Source organism: Anser cygnoides, chromosome 14 (genome assembly GCF_040182565.1).
Source record: "Anser cygnoides isolate HZ-2024a breed goose chromosome 14, Taihu_goose_T2T_genome, whole genome shotgun sequence".
NCBI classification, from domain to species: domain Eukaryota; kingdom Metazoa; phylum Chordata; class Aves; order Anseriformes; family Anatidae; genus Anser; species Anser cygnoides.
The window spans coordinates 13144186-13163577 of record NC_089886.1 but is presented as its reverse complement, the minus strand read 5'-3'; the positions used below and the strand labels follow the sequence as shown (position 1 = coordinate 13163577).

Genomic DNA, 19392 nt, shown 5'->3' with positions numbered 1-19392 from the left:
GCATGCTGGCAATGCGGTTACACAGGTGAGAGCAGAGTCATGCTGTGGGAGTGAGGCTAAAGCCATCATCTCCACTGCTAACAGCGCACAGCACTGCTGCTTCCTACAAAAGATGCTGAGAAGGGGCTGCCAGCCTCCCCTCCACCACAGCGCAGGGCCAGCAGTGCTTTACACACACTGCTTTCTTTCCCTCAGCATCTTTATGTTAAAAGTACGGCACTGAGCTCTCCACAGGTACTGCAGTTCACACAACACAGGTTTCTCCAAAGCTAATTTGCTGACAGTGGGGCTGTTGCATCAGGTGTCTTTGGGTAGTACTTTTAGCTCTCATCTTTACTGCTAAGTTGAAAAAGAACGGGCAGCACTACCCAGCAGATATGATCTGGAGCATCACAAGAGCATCCTACCCATGCACCTGGAGGTTATCATGCCCTGCTTCTACCATGCACATACACAAGCCACAGCAGCAGAGAATCACACACATAATTTAAAGAAAAGTAAATTAAAAAGTTTTCTGCTTTTTTTTTCTTTGTTTTTCTTCCTCTTGCTCTTGGGACCAAATAGCAAGAGCAACATAGTAAGATTTCCCCACGTGGACTTCTTAGTACCCCAAACACCCACTGCTGTATTTGGATTTTCCCTAAAGTGCTTTACAGATGACCCCATCTCTGGCAATAAATTACACTGATGGGTTTACCCCAGCGTGCTTGCACAGCCACAATGCTAATAGAAATGTCTTGCTGTTTTGTTTCACAAACAAAACAGGCTCTTGCACCAAAACAATGACAGTGAGCCAAATTCTAACTGAGATGCAGCTGTGCAAGCTATGAGGGTGGCATATCTGTGACTGTGAGGAGATGCAGCCCTACAGGACTCCTCTGCATCTTGGGAATACACACAGAGGACAAATACGGCACAGCCTTGCATATTCCTCTGGTGCATTGCTTTGATGTGCCTCTCAAAGGACAATCTTTACACAAAAATACATTACGGTAAGCAGATTTAAAAGGAGACAAATTCCTCTCCGGGTTCAATTTCCTGATTCTGCAAACTGCTTTCAACTCCCCCCATCCCTTACCCCTGTCCTGTCCTGACCACTGCGTAAGCATGCTGTGGATTATCACAGAATAGGAAATCCACCCGAGGAATTTCCTGCTAATTGTATCCTGCCTGATAAAGGAAATGGTCTAAGAAAGTTTGGTCTGGGCAGAAAGACCAGACTAGAAGAACAATCTGAGCTATCAGATGCATTGAGCTCTCACCATGCCCCTCCCTTGCTGAATGGAGACCACAGCAAGTTCAGGATGGGGCCGTTGCCTTTGTTTTCCAGAGCCTGATCTACACAAAGCACCAGAGCCACACAGCTACAGGAAGCTGGACAGTTTGTACAGATGCCCTTGAACCAGTTTAAACTTGTGTGGACAAATGTCTTTTTCCGGATTCAGCTGCCCAGCGGAAGAAATTATCATACCAGCTGCTTGCCTCTGCCTGCCTGACAGTGGCTACTGCCCGTTGGGAGCATCCCTTATCCACTTTGGTAGAAATGAGCTGACGTGTTTAGCAAACATGTATGATATAAATTTTGAAGCAAACTTTGCTCATTGTGACTCAAAGGGGTGCCCCCATGGGAGCAGCTCAGTTGCAGAGCTGAAGGAATAATAACTGGGGACTGAAGGGCACTGACAAAGGCGCGGAATGGCTGAAGACAGCATTACTTTCACCAGCACAGGTGGATCCATCAATTGCATCCCACAAAAACCTGTGCCCTAATAACAAGAATTCACTCTCTTCCTTCCACCGCTTTGACAAGGTCTGAAAGCAGATTGAACTGCTACAATGTCTGTGTAGAGAGAAGCCCAGATTGTGCTGGTAGCGTAGCCTTGAACTGAGATCAAATTGCCTCAGAGATTGCAGACCCACAACAGAGTTAGTTGCCAGCATCACCATATGGTGGCTTGTAAACCTCACTCAGACACCATGTGAAAGATGTGCAAGGCTACTGAAATTATAGCCCCAAATCGTACCCACTGTGGCATCTTTGGAGTCACAGTAGCTCCATATGGAAGTGCAGGAGCATAAGAAACGTTCTTGTGTTGGTAGGTAGAGGGCCAAGCTATGTGATGGCACAGGAAATATCGCAAGGTCTGTTTTGAAAACACCTATATTTAGAAATGGCTCCTGTTCCATTAACAGAAAGTGCTCTCTCGACTCATTACTACCCTGCGTCCAGTCCCACACAGACTGAGCACGTCCACCTTCCCTTCTGCCTCCTCGTTTCACTTACCAGCTGCTCTAGTAGCAGCATCGGTGGGTCTCCAAGCGCTACAGCTCCAGGGGAGTCACCTTGTTTCCCAGGGCATGGCTCCATTCTGCACTGCTGAGCGTCATCACGTGGAGTCTGTCTGCGCTCCAGGAGTGGGGCAGGGCGAGGGCAGATTGTCTGGGCTGGGAGGTGGGGAGACCTGCAGGCATGTGCTCAATAGCCCAGAAACAGGGGCTGGAGGAAGAGGCTCGAATACCGCAAGGGAGCGGGTGCTTTCTTTGCACATCTGCAAGTACATTAAAACAAGATATTAATGACGCATCAGATTATGGGAACAGCTTCTCCACTTGACTGGAAATAGCTGGTAAGAAGTGAAAACAACCGAGAAAGGAACGTTCTCCCTTCCTTTTTGTAAAAAGGACTTGTTTTTGCCATGGTCCCGTGCCACCCTTTCTCTGTCAATACGGGCCCCACTTTTAAGGGGGCACTACATGATGCAGTCCAACAAACCCTCTTCACCTGATGCCCACGGTACCTTTCATCTCCTCTTGTATCACTTGCAGCCTCTCCTGAGCACTCCTGTTCCCCGCAGCAGCTGACTGTCGATAGTGTCTCATCGCTTCTGCCAGGCTCTGTTGCACCCCAAGGCCCTTCTCATAGCAAACGCCCACGTGATACCTGCTTTGGGCATCCTAGCCACAGGAAACAGCACAGTGATCAGCCTCGCAAGATGGAGAAGTGACGACAGCACACGAGAGGAGAACAGACAGTCCTTAACACCATCTTCAACATTTACTCCTCTATCTTTGGTCCCTCAGACTGTATCTTCAGTAATTTAGTCCCTTCCCTTGATGAGCGCATCGTCAAGCAGAATTTCTTACCAGATACCTCCAACTGCACTCCTCCCTATCCCTTTCCCATTAAAGTCACCGATTTCCCTTCAACGTCCAGGTCTGCGTCACCGGAACAAAGGAACAGCTGTCTCCATAGAGCATCCAGATTGCCTCAGGGGTCAGAGCTAAGAGGACTCGCTGCACCCACATCCTGATCACACCCAAACTGCGAGCACACCCTGCGGACTGCCCTGCCACAGTTCACACAGATGTCTTGTAAAAACATAGCAAATGCCAGAGGTGCTTGTTGCCAAGGTTGGAAGATTCCCCTTGGCAGCCCCGCAGTCCATCAGGCCTGCGACACAACAGTGCGCCACTATCTCGTTCAGCCCCACACAATCATCACAATCATGTTCCAGAAGAAATCTTAAGCAGCAGAAATGAAGTCAAGCAACTAAGCATTACAGAAAAAACATCTGAACTACTCAGACATATGCAATGGCTGAGAATGAACCAGAAATTCGAGATGTCGCTGCAGATGGGTCAGCAGTCAAATCCAAACCCAGGATATGTTTGCGTGTCAGCTGTGCACTTTATTTTTTAGATCCAATGGGAGGAAAAGGGTCTCACAGATAGCAAACAAGCGGGATGACAGTCCTGAAGACATTGAAAAGACCATATGGGCTAGTGGTCACACACACCTTTTCCAGTGAAACAGACAGAAACATTACTTGAATAGCCTGACTGCCAGAAAAGTGATCTAAATAGGGCTTTGAAAAGAAAAAGTAGCAAGTTTTAATAAAGCCATGAGAAAGGAACATATTGCGAGTGCTGCTGTCTGAGATCTAGCTGGTGGAGGAAAGCAAAGAACTCAACGAGTGGGTGCTTTGCAGAATGTTGCAAGTCTCAGTTTATGACAGCAATAAACATCTTTAGGGATGAGATAAACATGCTGAAGGATTGACACTTCAGATGTGACAAGACACAGGATTAAATAAGTATGAAGTATTCCACTAGTGGTCTCTGACATGATGAACACCTCAAAGACCACCGCCAGGAGAGGAGAATCCCAAATTAGCATGGCAGATATGACTGTAATACACTTTGAAATCTGAAGGTCTGACTCAGTTCTCCAAGAACACTCTTTATGTTTTTTATATTCTGCGGTTGCTCCCATAAAATAAGGGAGGATGAAATAGAGTGGTAACCAAAATAAAACATAGTTCTCTGAAGCACTGCCGTGTTTGGAAGAATGCTTGTCAGAGCTACCCCCGTGGCTCTAGAACAGAGCAACAACCTGAGAAACAGTGAACCCATGATTTTTTGTTTTTGTTTTCCTTTTTTTTTTTTCTTAAGAGTTGTAGCTGTAGTTGTAATGTCATTCAGAGTGATGAAACTTACTGTAAGGAACTAATTAAAGAAGATCCTACAACACTATGAGTGGCCAGCACAACCACGGGTGAAACAGTGTTAACAACTACAAATGAGTGCATACAGAAAGAAATTTGAGAGTCACTGTGACAGTTTCTGAAACCACCAAGACATTGGTCAGTGGCAGGCAAATAGGAAAACAATATTAGACGGGAATACAGAACTAAGCAGAAGATCTCATTATATAAGATCCCTGGAATGCTTCCATCCCGAGTCTAGTTTTAGTCCAAAGCATTTTACAATGGACGAAAATTAGAAAAATACAGAGAGGACTGACAAGACAAATGAAACAGTTTAACTACAAGGAGAGACAAAATAAACTACTGCTCTGCAGTTTGCAAAAGAAATGACTCAGAGAGGACATACTGAAGGGTGACAGAATCAGAAATACTTGCCAGAAGAAGAGGGAAGTTATTCATTATTTTCCATTACATAAAAGTTGTGTGAACTCAAGATAAAATGAAAGAGTTCTTCAGAAAAAAAATAGCTCTTACAATAAAGCGCAAGCCGAAAACGAGTGAACAATGTCATGGTGCTGTAAAGAACGCAAAAACCAGGCTGCAAGACATGTGATGTTCTAGGTCTACTCCTCTAAGTGCTGGTAAGGCCTCAGGAGCAGTACTATGCCAAGACTGTGGCACTGTCCTTCAAAAAAAAGCGTGGGTCACTTGGAGAAAGTTCAAGAGAGAGCAAGGGGATCTAGACAACAGACAGAAAACAGAAACAACAGACGACTGAATGCAAGTTCAAATATTTAAGTACATAAAAGATCCCTGCAAAGAAACAGAAATAGTCTGTTCATCCCCTCTATAGAAGGCAAGAAATAATGGGCTTATTTTGAAGAATAGATTCAAGACAGAGACAAAAAGTTCTCTCAATGATACAGCAGTGAAAGAGCTTGACTGGAGGAGGTATAGGGGCTCCATAACAGAAAAGCTTTAAAATTACACTAAGTGAGTATTTGTCAGAAAAAGCATAAGCACCGGTCCTTAGAACTGCTCTAACCCAATACAGCTTTTCTATGGTTGTATTTTGTAGGGTCTGTGTCCCTGGGCCTGTTTCCTCCTCAGGGTGTGCCAGGGCTTTCCACTCTGTCCTTTCAGGCAGCACAGTGCCATCCTGACACTCGCACCCACCTTCAAGAAGCCCTGAAATCTGCCACCTGCAACAATCCCAAATTCAGAACAATCACAGCTTACAAAGAGATTACTTACGCCATTCTTTGCTGCCAGCAACAGGTACTTCAGACCTCTCTTTTCCTTAGGTTGTAGCCCCCTCATGTAGAACACTCCAAGATAAGCCTGTGCCTGCAGCAAAACCACATGATAGAAATCAGCCAGGATTTTCCACCTTAATTACTCCTTTCTTTTACTGATTTTGCAAGTTGTCCAAATGCCAGTAAAAGCTCTGCTGCTGGAGCAGAACATAATTTCTGGCAACTCATCAGGGACACCTGCAAGACTGGTGTGCACAGTACCCTGCTTGTTGCAGAACCTGTCGGGAGAACGGAGGCTGTCCTAAGAAACTCAGTCTGACACGTTAAACGTGAAAAATCCTATTTGATCTACAAAACTCCACTATACATACAGTAATACAACCACACTAGCATTACAAGACCCAGAATCTTGTTTTAAACTGCACTGCAGAAGTCAGAGCCAGAGAATGGCTCCTACTTGTGAGCTGTCTGTAAGACGCAGCAGATGTACTTCCTGGAACAGTGTGCTACATGAGATACAGTCAGTGCCAGAATGGCTTGCATTCTTAACGCAAGATGGCACATGCCTAAACGTATCCCCTAAAGAGTGGGAAAGCAGGGCAGGGTACACAGATCTATGCGGATGAATCATCTTGAAAAATCAGATACAGTATGAGGATTTGTTCCTACTCAAAGTGTCTCACGGAAGTTCCTCCATCAAAGCAACCTGTACTTTTGCATTGGGAGGCAGTAAAATGTAGTTTTTCAACTGTAGGTCAGTTTTTCTAAGCTGATGGTCTAATCTAGGTGTTGGAGAGAACAGTTACAGGCATGTTTGGCTCCAGCTTCAGAGCTGAGGGAATTCAAAAGCAGGCACCTGAATGACACATCCTGAAACTTTCTAGTCAGGCTCATGTTTGCTGAGTGGGATGACTGGGGCAAAATAGGAAGCCTTAAACTTTAGGAATAAAAGATACTTTGGAAAGCCACTTCCACCGTGAATGCAAGTGAGAGAGAGATCTGGAGAAATCATCCTACTGATGTTTGAATCACTCTTTACCCTGAGAAGACAAAGAGGTGTGAATTGTTTTTAGTGATGCAAAAAAAGTATGTTAAAACATGCTGTTTGATCCAAATATGTATGTTGTAGCAACCTGTGATAATAGAGGATACACTTTGCCTTCTGGGAATCTGAAACGTACTTTGGTGTGGACCCCTATCTTTTGCATGCAGCTACTTCTGTTCTCTGAGTGCTGGCACATCCCATACATGCTGCAGATTCTCCAGGCACAGAACATGAAAGGCTGCCACTGCTGGATGAAACAAAGCAGACCCAAGGACATCTGGCACAGAAGAAGGGACAACTTTACAGGTTTCCTAAGAACTGGTGCTTCTCAGCTCTCTCTTTCTTTGTAAAGTGAGGCTTTGTAAAGCCTTATGCAGTGGCTATGAGTAACGGCTGCATCCTATCCTCAAGCAAGAAAGCCAAGAGGGGAATTTCTATCACAGACGTGTGACAGGGCCTGGAGCTTGCACATTACCAACAAGCAAAAAGTCCCATAAGCACACGGAAGGGGTGCTAAGAGAACCACATTAAAAAGCCCAGTAACAAATCAGACCAGCAACACTACTGACACAATGGGCACCTAGTTGCCTTCCATGTGCAGGCAGGACTGTCCCCCATACACTGGCAGTGGTATCAACACGTAGGAAGAATTCTGCTTTTAGTCCCGAAGATGCTGCTTTCTACGATGTCTTGTGGTTCAAATCCTTTAGACAGGGTTCTCTGATGGTTGTCTCCTATGAAAATGTTTGTTCGGCTTTTATAATCACTCCCACAGTGTGAACACTAACCTCTGTAAGCCCAGCCACTGCTGCTTGCTCCAGGAAAGACACTGCCTTCTGAAGTCTGTGCCATTCATTTTCAGGACTGTGGCATAAGAGGCATCTAGCGTAGCGGTACTGTGCCATGGGGTGACAGCTGCTGGCTGCACGGTAGTAATAGAAAGCTGCCTGGAAACAGAGAAACACTTGTGTGAATCAGGTAATACATGCCCTCAAACATGACATGACTCCCTTCTGGCCAGGACAAGCTTAACCTCTCTGTCCAGACCTATCATAAGCTGCACATGCTTATCCTGGCAGCCCTCCCACACTTCCCTGCTGAAGAACATGAGGTCGTTCAAGTGAGACAGTGGACTACCACTGTACGAGAGCCCTCTAACCACCTCTGCCTTCTCTAGTCAAAACTCCGAGTTTTGAAGAGGATGGCACTGGGCCAACAATACCAAAGCTTATTTTGTGCCAGTGGGGATCTGCACAATTACTCAAAACACGCAGTCTTTGCAGATCTCTTCAGCTACAGGATGCTGACTACGGCCAGCATGCACTAGGTGGCAGGCTGTAGTCGAGGTACCCAAACTGGATGGCTTGTGATGTGAAGAAGTCCTCGGCTGTGCAGTGGTGTTTTAAATACAGTAACATGACAGGTTTCTCATGGGTACTCTCTCAGCTGCTAGTGGTACAGCCTGTGTACCTGCGACAAGACCTCAGAAGCAATGACAAAGGGGATTTCAGGAGCAAATCTCTGCGGGGACCTACAACACTGAAGCCAGTACTGCAAACCTGCAGTTTATATTATTTCCAGCAATTTCCAACAAGACTTATAGATTGTCACACCCATACAAAAGGAGAAATGTGCCTGTGCACCCCATGAAGACCGTTCTCCGGGTCTGTGCCACACACATATGACTTTACAAGTTGTGGATACCTTTTCCAAGTCTTTTTCTGTGCCTCTGCCATGCTCATAACACAGACCCACGTTGAATTGGGCTTTGCTGTAGCCTCGATCTGCTGCCAGTTTGAAGCAGGTATAAGCTATCTGGTAGTGGCCTGCTCTCATACTTTCAATCCCTGAGAAGAAAAAAATGTAAAAACAGAGGAAAAGAAAAAGGACAGAATGCAGCCTCAAATGCACCAACCTCCCCCAGAGCTACTGGGCCACCCTTGGCCCATGCTAAGTGGCCCAGTCCACTCCTAGCTGGCTCACCAGCCCTCATCCCCCATAACCAAAGTTTCCATGGGAAAAACAGCAACACTGCCTTTTAGGAACTATTCAGGTCTCATTGCAAAAAGGGATCATCAGCTAGCACGATGTATGGTTCATGCAGAAGCAGCTTGCTTTTTTAGCGCTGCTACTAATGGTGTATGTAGGACAGGGAGTTTTTTCTTAGATCACTGCATCTTCCTTCAGCTCTTCTTAAGAGTTAGTTGCAGTTCTGCAATTGCTTTTTCAGCCTGCCAGGAAGACTGAGATCTCAGACAATGAAAAAAGAGCTATGAAGATAAGACAATTCGTGTTGCAAAAAGACAGGGATGACTTAATTTCTAACTACAGATGTCAGGACTACAGTGCAGACTTCAACCAAGCCTGGATTTCAATATGCTGATATAAATCAGGTGGCAGGATGAGACAAAGGGCAATAAATCTCTCAAAGCACAGCTGAAATTGCTAAAAGGAGGCTTCAGCTTGGGTATATGCCATCTCTGCCTTCACACAAGACCTGCAACAATTTGGAGGTCCTCCAAAAAGTGAAATGTGTGGTTTAAGGACAAAACAAATCCAAGTCCACATTACCAAGGATATTGAATGCAATGGAAATATCAACCCGGAAAATCTGCTGCAACTGGAAAGCAGCTTCCTCCAAACGCCCTCGCTGAGCTGGGTCACCCTGAGGATTCAGAGAAGAAAGTTATTAGACAGCAAAAACATACAAACCCTGCAAGAGGTTTTTCTTGGAAACTGAGCAGAGTGACTTATTCGTACTGTCCTGTAGTTATCAAGAGGGTGATGTAATCTGGTGTCATGTGTCCACATAAAAATCTCCCTGTCCTACACAGACATCTGTTTAGTGAAGCGTTATGGACATTGCTCACCTCCCCTCTGATCAGGGAGCTTGGTGTACATCTGACATCATTAGAACATTTCAGAATTTAATGCAGTTCCCCTCCTCAGATGTAACATTAGCCCTTGTTCACCCTCCTGCATTGTGTTCAGCAGCACAAATGGCATTTCTCTCTGACAAACATGCACTGACATATCTGTATACCCTTTACACAATTCAAGCTGAGCCCATACTGTCAGCTTACTGAACACTGCACACTCCTAATAAAATCCTGCACAGCAGAGACGATGTCTTTTCTTTCTCAGTAATGAACAGTATTTTTTACTTTACCACAGCTCTGGGAGGTGGGAGGAGGGCTAGTCTGGCCTGCAGCTCTCATTTCCGAGCTTGAGTACAAATTTAGTGCCATCGAGTGGCAGCAGCACACACTGCACATAAGCTGAGATGCCTCCGCACTTGGAGTCACGCTGCAGAAATGCCCCTTGCTACCCAACAGCTTTAGTGCTCAGCCAGCTCCCAGGGCAGCTCACAGGAGGAAGAGACACGGACTGATTCATGTCCTCTCCTGAGAGCCTCGTGAGGCCTGCAGAAGTGGCCCCTCCTCAGATGGGCAGCTCAGCTCTCACCCCCTTAGCAGACCAAGTGAACACCTTTCTGGTGGGGTAGGTCCCTTCCATGTCAGAGAGGATGCCATTTTGTTAAACCCTAAATACATCCCCATTCTGTTCACAGTGTCCTTGAGCAACTGTTCCACCGACTGACTTTTAAAATGGGGAGCTATAGATTGCAAGGAATTAACAGGCTTAATATCAAACAGAACAATAATATAATCTATAACCTTATGACTCTCAACCTGATATACCCTCTTCAAGACCAAAGGCTCTCTTTTCCTCTCTCTAACAGACAAGACCCAGTCTTGATGTGCAGCTTTGGGAGGGGTGACGCCACCTTCTCCAGTCACAGGCTGTCTGGTAAAAACCAAAATAGCAACAGCACGTAGTTACCTAGTGAAAGATGGCATCAAAACCCATACACCACATTGGTGCTATTGGATAGTTGGGGGGTTTTAGGACATTTTCTTCCAGTGCTTCTCTGCAGCACCACCATTTTATAGACACTTTAAAGGACGAGGACAGCATGTTGTAGTTCCTGGAACTTTGCTCTGGCTAAAGGGCAGCACATCACATCTCTTATTCTCCTGGCCTCCAGCTATGCAGGACAGAAAGCAGTCTTGCATGTGAGTGGATTGCTCAGGCTGCGCTTGGGGTTGCACTGAGATGTCTTCCTGTTGCAAAGGGGTCTCAGGCACAGACGGAGCACATGAAAAATGAAACCTTACCTTTGTACTGTGGGGAACTGGCCCTGGGCTGGAGTGCTGAGGGACTGGGAACTCCCCTACATTAAAAGAGGAACAAAAAAGCAGGGTTAAGCAATGCTGTACCTTCACTTCTTCCTCCTGATACCTTTCTCTGCTCCTCAATTCTTTCCTAGAGGACTGATCATCTGCCCTGATAGCGATACTAATAACAGAAGGAACTCTGCCCGATCTGACCTTTGTATCACAAGCAGCTAAGTGCCATGTGAATACAGTCCTATAATCTGCAGCTGGCTAATGCACCTCTTCCAGAAAGGGCTTGGTCTTGACCTGAAGGTGCCAAAAGACAGAGAACCTCCCGCTTCTTCTGGAAGTTTGTTCCAGCAACTTGTAATCACTGCTTTAAAAATCTGTGCTTCGTTTCAAATAAAAATACATCTGGATTCTGCTCCCTGGCATTGGCTCTTCCAGGCTTTTTTTTCTCTTTACTAAAAAGCCCATTCTCTTTTTTCAAACTCCTGTTACTACTAATCAACCCCTCTTGATTCTCTTCTGTGATTCTAAACAGACTGAGCTGTTCATGTCTTTCAACTGAAGCACTTTTCTGCCTGAGTTGATTAATTTTATGACTTTTTGCCACTATTCCTGAATTTTCAACATTGTTATTGAAGAGCAGACAGTCTCACCAGTGTCACGGAAAGGACGAAATTGCCTCCTTATTTGAGTTCATAACTGCTTAGTTTGTGAGAACTGTGCCCCTGTTCCTGATGGCTAGAGCATCACACAGACATCTCGTGCCTAGGTGCTTGCCTATCCCAACTCCTTTTCCAGGTAAGTTCTTTGCAGGGTACAGTTCTGCTTCTGCAAAGGGGTGATCAGACATGGTATTCTGGCTGTGCTGGATGCAGGCTTAGGTTATCACCCCAGAGCATCCCACTTGCACACTGCAGCCCTCTCAGATACGCTGACGCATTCAGCCACTATCTGTCTGGGTTCAGTCTGAATTATCTAACAAAAGCATCTACAGCAAAAGCTAAGCCACCTCGCTCTCGACAGAACTGTGTTGGAAGTGATTACGCAAGCATTTACACCAGCTGCTCCAAGACTGCGGTGACCTCCAGCAAAGAGGACGAACATCGAGGTTTGACTGAGGCCAATTATTTTTTAACCCGAATCACCAGAAGCAGCTTGGTCCCACCGGGCACCTAACGCCAGGTGGTGAAGCCTGGATCCCTCAAGCCAGTGCTGCTTGCAGAAGTAGCTGTGCCCTCCCCGTGTCTCCCCATTGCCCTTTCGAGCTGTGTGGGTGCAGAGCAGGGAACTAAAATGAGTGAGAACTCAGTCTTTTTGGGGTCCCAGTTCCTTGATTCCCGTCACCATATGGCTCTGCAAATGCTTGTGCTGGCAACGGGGCAGAAGCAAGCGTGCAATAGGCAGGATTGCTTCTTCTGGTGCCTGCACCATCATACAATGCACACGGAGCTGTGACCCATGTTCCAGCTGCAGCCTCATTATTCCTAGATAAACGATTCCCCTCTGGCTGTATTAAAATGTATTTTATCTGAACAAGTCCCACTCACCCAACAAGCAAGATCATGATGGCAAACACAATTTCTATTTATCATTCCACCAAAAGTAATATAGTCTGCAAATTTATTAGTTGTGCTTTACATTTATTTTCAGAACAGACATAAAATTATCTGATCTTTCTTACCGTAGGACTCTCTTTTGTTCAGGTATCTCCCTCATGATGTAATTTGTTTTTTTTAACCACGTACACAACAGCAAATCTCATGAAAAAAAATGTCCATATTAAATAAATTGTCCAAGCTATTTGTTTAAAAAACATTCATTCTTTCTTGCTTTGAAGAAGCTATTAGCATGCACAACCATCCCATGCCCCCCTCCCACTGGAAGTCTCTCCTCACTCAAATCCCAGTAATCTCCCCGGATTAGAGCTACCACTCCCAGAGAGCAGATCATTTGGAAGAAAACACAGGGACCAGCCAATCCTGACACCCAGACCCATCTCCTGACAGATGAAGTTAATGAATTCTCTCGGAACTCTCACTTGAAGCTGGGCAAGCCACAAATCAAAACTCTTCACAGAGATCATTACTCTTAAGACTTGGCTTGTCTCACAGCAGCCCTCTCAAACCTGGCACACGAGCTAACACATTGTTTAGGTTCCTTCAGCAGTGTATGGAGAAATAAAAGCACCCCCCAGGCAGCAATAACCCTGTTCTACTTCAGCAGAACGAGAAGACCAGCTTAGATTAACCTTTGGACTAACACTAGGCAATACAAGTTCACCCCAAGTGTTTGTTTCTTATTTCCCAACATAAGGTTCCAGGGCAATATTTGAGGAATGGCCAAGCTTCAGTGGAACTTCACAGGAACCAGGTTTTGTACAAATTCATTGCTCTATTGCACTCACAAAGGTTGTTAATTTATTTGTAAGGTTGTAAGAGCAAAGCACATAAGAGCTGGGAATACCACAGTTGGAATTTTCTGTGCAACTGTGTTTCTACTTGAAGTATGTGTTACGATGTATCATGACTATGCATCCTTTTTTCCATGTGATCTTACAGTTTTGGCACACTGGATGCCCAATGCTCACATACTCAGCAGCTAATAAATATTTTGTATTTCCCCACTGTTCATCCTGCACTTTATCAAATGTTACTCAAACCTAGCTCCAAGTGCAGAATTATTAATCTTCTCATAGATAGTCTAGATTGCTCATAATGAAACATCCAAATGCTTCACAGGAATGAATTCACAACAAGAGCTGGCCAAAATCCAGGACTCCTGCCTCATGGAAAATTTTAGTGTTTCCAATTGGTTTCATTGTGCTTTGAAATGAAAACACACTTTGAAAATGTCTCTAATCTCAGAATTGAAATAACAAATTTTACAGTCTTTCCAGGGGTAAAAAACAACTGCCCAGGACAACATTCAGCTGCTGTAACACCGAGACTGGCTGTAATCACCTGCTTGTTCACTATGTGACTTTAGCTTTCCACAAAAAAGCTTCAAGCGAGACAAAAGTTGCATGAAAAAATAGGATGTGATCATGCACCTGAAGACTCGCTGATAGTACTATCTAGAATTACATTTAAAGCAACTTTTAAACAAATTTCCTAATGTTTACTTAAAAAAAAAAGTGTTTAAAAAGAAATAGTTTCTAACATGTGTTATGTTAAAACTGGTATGGGTCATCTGCAAAGCTGGGATGTTTGTGTACATCACAAAGACCTTTGCCATTCAAGATAACAGAGTAGCTGACAGCAACAGCAGATTGTCACTCTACGTGTAGATCAGCAGAAGCAAGCCTGGAATCTAACCCAACCACTGAAAGAAAGGGTGAGGACATGGAATTCCCTGTAGAAGGTCCTTTGCCACTGCTGGCAACAGCAAAATGGAGAAATGAAGGTACATTTGGCTCCACTCCAAGTTCTGCAGGTTTGTTCTCTAATGGCAAAACTTTTCTGCCAGGCATCTGTCCTTCCCTTCCTTCTGCTCTCCCCAACTTCTTGCTGCATTCTGACAGTCAGCCTCAGTCCCGTTCAGTAGCTAAACACTGGGAAAAGACTCCTAAGCTTTAGGCAGCTTTTTCTGCAGAAAGCCAAACATACTATCAGAGGAGGGTCTCTCATTAAGCTTCACCAAACTTCCCATCTCAAACTTTGCAGAGAAAGATTCACACGACTTCTCAACATTACAAAGCTTTGTATTTTTTTGAGACTCTAGTGAAAATTACTGAATCTCTTCACTCTGACTTTCTTCAATAAATTCCCAGAAAATAGATACACAGCGTAATGTGCGAATGCAACCTGAGGACTTAAATATAGAGCTCAAATTATTTCTGACTTACATTGTCTCTGGCAACTGATGGTAGAAGATGGTTGGGTAGAACGTATAAGGAACAGGAATTAAGAAGTCATGCTTTTCCTGGCCAGACTTTCCAGCAATCGGCTGTTCTGTGATCATCTCAGCAGGTTTTGGCTGGATCAATTAAGTTTAATCTGAATGGGTAATCACACAATGATTCAGTTTAATCTGAATGTGTAATTACCTAATCACTTTTTGGAACCCATTTCTACTTCTGGCCACGTAGCAATGACTTCCACAATTTACCTGTGCTCTGGCCAAACACGTATGATCTTTTGCTTTATCCACACTCGCTACCTGACCATTTCTGTGCTGCCTATCAATACTGTACTATGAAAAATATTGTCCCCTATTCATCTTCCATCCATGTTTTTAGTTTCACTGAGCACTAGCACACCCTTTGCCACTTCTTTTTTAAACTGAGGAGACAGTCTCCCTTTGTATGTAACTGACTCCTTAACATCCTTTTCTATGCCATTTTGGTCACTGTTTTTAAGACAGTGTTTGAGATGTGGCTGCACCGCAGACTTACCAGACCTATGATGCTGTTTTGGCCTCGGTTCCTTCCTTTACATCAACCAACATTTCATTTACCTCACTGCTGTAGAGCACTGGCAATATTTTCAAAAACACATCCACAGTAACTTTAAATGACCTCTCTGCAGTGTAATTATTAATTTGACATTCCTCATTCTGTATTTTCAGTTACAGTCCCCTGTGCATACTACTTTAACCTACCTTGAGATTACCCTGTTGTTAGTTTTGTGCAATCTTCTGCTGTGACTCCCAGGTTTGACTGTCCTGAATAATTTTGTACTACATTTGCTTCTCCTGTCACCTCGCTCATCAGCTTTTTCCAAATCACTGCTGACTCTGCTGAGCGGACCAGGTTTCTATAAAGCACTTACGGGAATCCACGGGTAATGGCTTTCCATCAGAAAACTATTTCTTATACTTTAAGGAGTTACTAGCCTAAGAGCGGTCCCTCTGTCTTCCCTCACATCAGCTTTATTTCTCCAGATAGCTTTGTTTTAGGCCCTGGTTGAAAGATTTTCAAAAAGGTAAAAGCTGGATAATCTTGCTCCACATGCCTGTTGACTTCTCCAGAGAACTCTAATAGACTTACAAACTATAACTCTGTTCTCTGTTAAGACTCACATAATGGAGCAAGCTGCTAAGAGAAATGGCTTCCTAAGCCCTTCCAGACCTTTAATATAGCACACTCATCCAGGTATCTACCATTTCTGTTCCATGATACAGTTTCCATCACCTCATAATTACATTTTTTTTTGCAGTTCTGTGGCTCAAGCAACCTCTCTTTTCAAAGGCTAGCGTCTAATTTGTCATTGTTCCCTCTCCTGGTCATTCAGCAGATTTAAGCACTGGATTACATATCATCATTAGAGGCTCAGCAATTTCATAGCTTCCGGAGAGCATCTGAACAAAGAGCACGTGGCCTTAGAGACTTGTCACTGTTCAATTTATCAGTTTGCCTAAAAGCTCTCCCTATTGACTCTCAGTAGGAAACTGTTTGTCAGATACAGACACATTCACTGCTGAAGGTTCAGCTGTGCCAACTGAAGACAGCGCTGTCTCCACTTACTCCCCACCGCTTCTCCCAGAGGTCCATGTCCAGTAATCTGCCAGTGAGGCCGTGTATCTGAGTGCTTCTTAATACGCTTCAGGCAAAAGCAGATGGGTTAAACAGTCTAATTGGCAGTTTAGGTAAATTAACCTGGCTGTTTTCCTGGAGCTAATTAGGAAACATGGAAACAAAATGCTCCATTTGCCAACTGATGGGAATGGTAACCTCTGGCAGGAGATGGATTTGATAAGCAGTGATGGGCAGTAGCTTAAATCAGCACAGAAGAAAACAATGAATGGGGAAGCCCCCCAGCCTCTTTTGCAACACCTTACATCTCCTACCTAACATCTGTGGGCTTTTTTTTTTGTGCTGCTTCTACACCATGGCTATATGTTGTCCTTCCTTCTACCTGCTCCTGCTTTTAACAGTTTTCCTAAAGCTATTATTAGTATTTATATATCTAGTGAATAACCCTACTGAAGACTTCATCCGATCTTCCTTGATATGACTTTACGTTTTACATGTTATGGCACGCTTTCCTGGATGAGACTTCCATTTTTTTTGAAGTATATCTTCCTACTTCTGTAAGACTTACTTTATTAAGAATTCCTTTAATACCTCCTCCCACTGTTTTGTCTGCAGCATAAGTGCTCATCTTCATCTTCCAGGAAGAAAAGAATTCCTTTAGCTTCACACTGCACAGCAAATCTCTCAGATCACTGTTGCACTGTTCTCCTGAACACTCATGACTGCAAATGTCTGTCCACAATAAAAGAACAGAAACTGGATGCCATATCCTGGTCATTGAGGCACACCAGTATTGGGAGAGACAACGTTACTGTACAGTTATACCACGGGCGCCTCCCTGCCTCCAGGAGCTTTTTTCCTCCTGTCTCTGGACTCCCGACTCATCTCTCCAAAGTTCTGTCTTTCCACTCTGATCTCCCTCCTCCAAGTTTCAGCAATGGTGAAATGCTTCTTGGATGCTAGCTTTGCCTTGGGGAAAATCAGACACTCAGAAGTCCTGCTACAAGTATCACATCACACATACCTTCTTCTGTCCAGAGCTGGCTCTCTCCTGGACCTGAGGGGATGCCTGGGCATGAATTCTCTGGTGCAACCTCTGGACCTGCTTTCTGCAAGAAGCAGGGCCCCAGATGGGCACTGCGACAACTGGTTGAGGCTTCAGTCACCGCTGAAATACAGAGCACAAAACAGTTCCTGTGAGCCACGCTGCATCCGCTCTAAGAAGGAACACAAAACTGCTTACTTGCCCAGTCCCCTTCTCTGCTCTGGCCATGAAGCCAAGCAGGAGGAAGGCGTGTGGAGCAAAGTCCAGAACAAAATACAAAAATAAAAGGAGGCAAAATGCAAACTGGGATTGCACCAAATAGGTAAGGAAGAGTGAGATTCCCCTAACAGATACCAGCCCTCACTCTCTCCAGAGAGCTTGAAACCTGCCTGTCAGCTTCTGACAACAGCAGGAAAGATGTTAACTATTGGGAAGCAGAAACCATGTCTGAGAGCCAGATCCTCCCACAGCCCCTTCTCCTGTGCCAGATCTACTGACCTGTCTGCTGAGCGGGCAGTGAGGAAAGCCAGGAAGATCTGTGCTCCCTCCTGGCGTCCGGCAGTGATCGCAGCCACGAGATCTGTTTGACCAGCTGCAGAAGAAGCGCGGCCACTGCCCCCTGAAGAAAAGAAGACACAAATCAAGGAGAAGAGCCATGCTGCCTCTGGCTGCCCTGTTTAGAAAAGGCAGCGTGGCCGCAGCTCGGTCTCAGGGAGGTGTCCCACCCCGCTGCCCGTCCAGCAGGGCACAGCAGACACCCCGAGGCCTGCAGGCACCACAGGCCCCGCCACTCGCTCCTCACCCAGGTGACGGCATCCAGCACGGAGTAGCGGGGCACCAGGCTGGGCAACGGCTGCCTCCTTCCTTCTCGCTCCTGGCCATCCTGGGGCCGCTCGCTCTGACACCTGGGCGCACTGCAACAGCTGCAAAACACCAAGGGTGTGACCAAACCAAGAGTGTGACAGCAGCCACCGAACCACGAGCCACCAAAGCAAGGGCACAACAGCAGCCACCAAAGCAAGCGTGTGACAGGAGCCAGCAAACCAAGAGCCACCAAAGCAAGGTTGTGACAGCAGCCACCAAACCAAGCACGTAGCAGGAGCCACCAAACCAAGGAAGGGTGTGAGAGGAGCCATCCAAGTAAGAGCCACCAAAGTAAGGGCGTGACAGCGGCCACCAAAGCAAGAGCCACCAAAGCAAGGATGTGACAGCAGCCACCAAAGCAAGAGCCACCAAAGCAAGGATGTGACAGCAGCCACCAAAGCAAGAGCCACCAAAGCAAGGATGTGACAGCAGCCACCAAAACAAGAGCCACCAAACAAAGGGTGTCGCAGCCGCCACCAAACCAAGCGTGTGTGACAGGAGCCACCGAGGATAGGTGTGACAGCAGCCACCAAACCCAGGGTGCGACTGCAGCCACCAAAGCAAGAGCGTGATAGGAGCCACCACAGCAAGCAGGTGACAGCAGCCACCAAAGCACGGCTGTGACAGGAGCCCCCGAGCCAGACGTGCCCCAGCAGCCCCCCGAGCGCCGTCCCTCGCAGCCCGGCCGTCCCCAGCTCTCGGTGAGGCCGGAGCCGAGGCCGTGCGGGCTCGGGGCCGGGCCGGGGCCGCACTCACCGCTGGGAGCCGCGGCTGTCGGGCGGCTCGGGGCCGGGGCCGGGGCCGGGGCCGGTGGCGGTGGCGGCGGGGCCGGGCGGCGGCCGGGCGGGCGGCAGCGAGCAGCGCCCGAGGCCGCCGCGGCCTAGCAGCAGCCGCCACATCCCGGCCGCGGCACCACCGAGCGGGCCGCGTTGCCGGGCGACCGCGGCGCAGAGCGGCTCCCCGCGGCCATAGAGGGGGCGGCGCGGCCTAGGGGAGCGGAGGGCTTCGGGCGGCGAGCGCGGCGCTCGGGCGGCG

The 19392-nt window shown here is 46.3% G+C and overlaps 1 protein-coding gene across 1 annotated transcript in view; it reads right to left on the bottom strand.

Annotated features, from left to right (window-relative positions):
* Positions 1-19392, bottom strand: part of DELE1 (DAP3 binding cell death enhancer 1) — a 23014-nt gene extending 3622 nt beyond the window's left edge. Inside the window, exons 1-11 of the mRNA XM_066977319.1 lie at positions 19114-19392; positions 18296-18416; positions 17992-18112; positions 17473-17616; positions 10967-11022; positions 9360-9453; positions 8493-8635; positions 7577-7735; positions 5742-5834; positions 2799-2955; positions 2285-2549 (exon numbers count right to left, since the gene is read on the bottom strand). Coding sequence (XP_066833420.1) covers positions 2323-2549; positions 2799-2955; positions 5742-5834; positions 7577-7735; positions 8493-8635; positions 9360-9453; positions 10967-11022; positions 17473-17616; positions 17992-18112; positions 18296-18416; positions 19114-19256 — 1458 coding nt within the window. The 5' untranslated portion in view covers positions 19257-19392 and the 3' untranslated portion in view covers positions 2285-2322. The remainder of the gene's footprint in view (positions 1-2284; positions 2550-2798; positions 2956-5741; positions 5835-7576; positions 7736-8492; positions 8636-9359; positions 9454-10966; positions 11023-17472; positions 17617-17991; positions 18113-18295; positions 18417-19113) is intronic.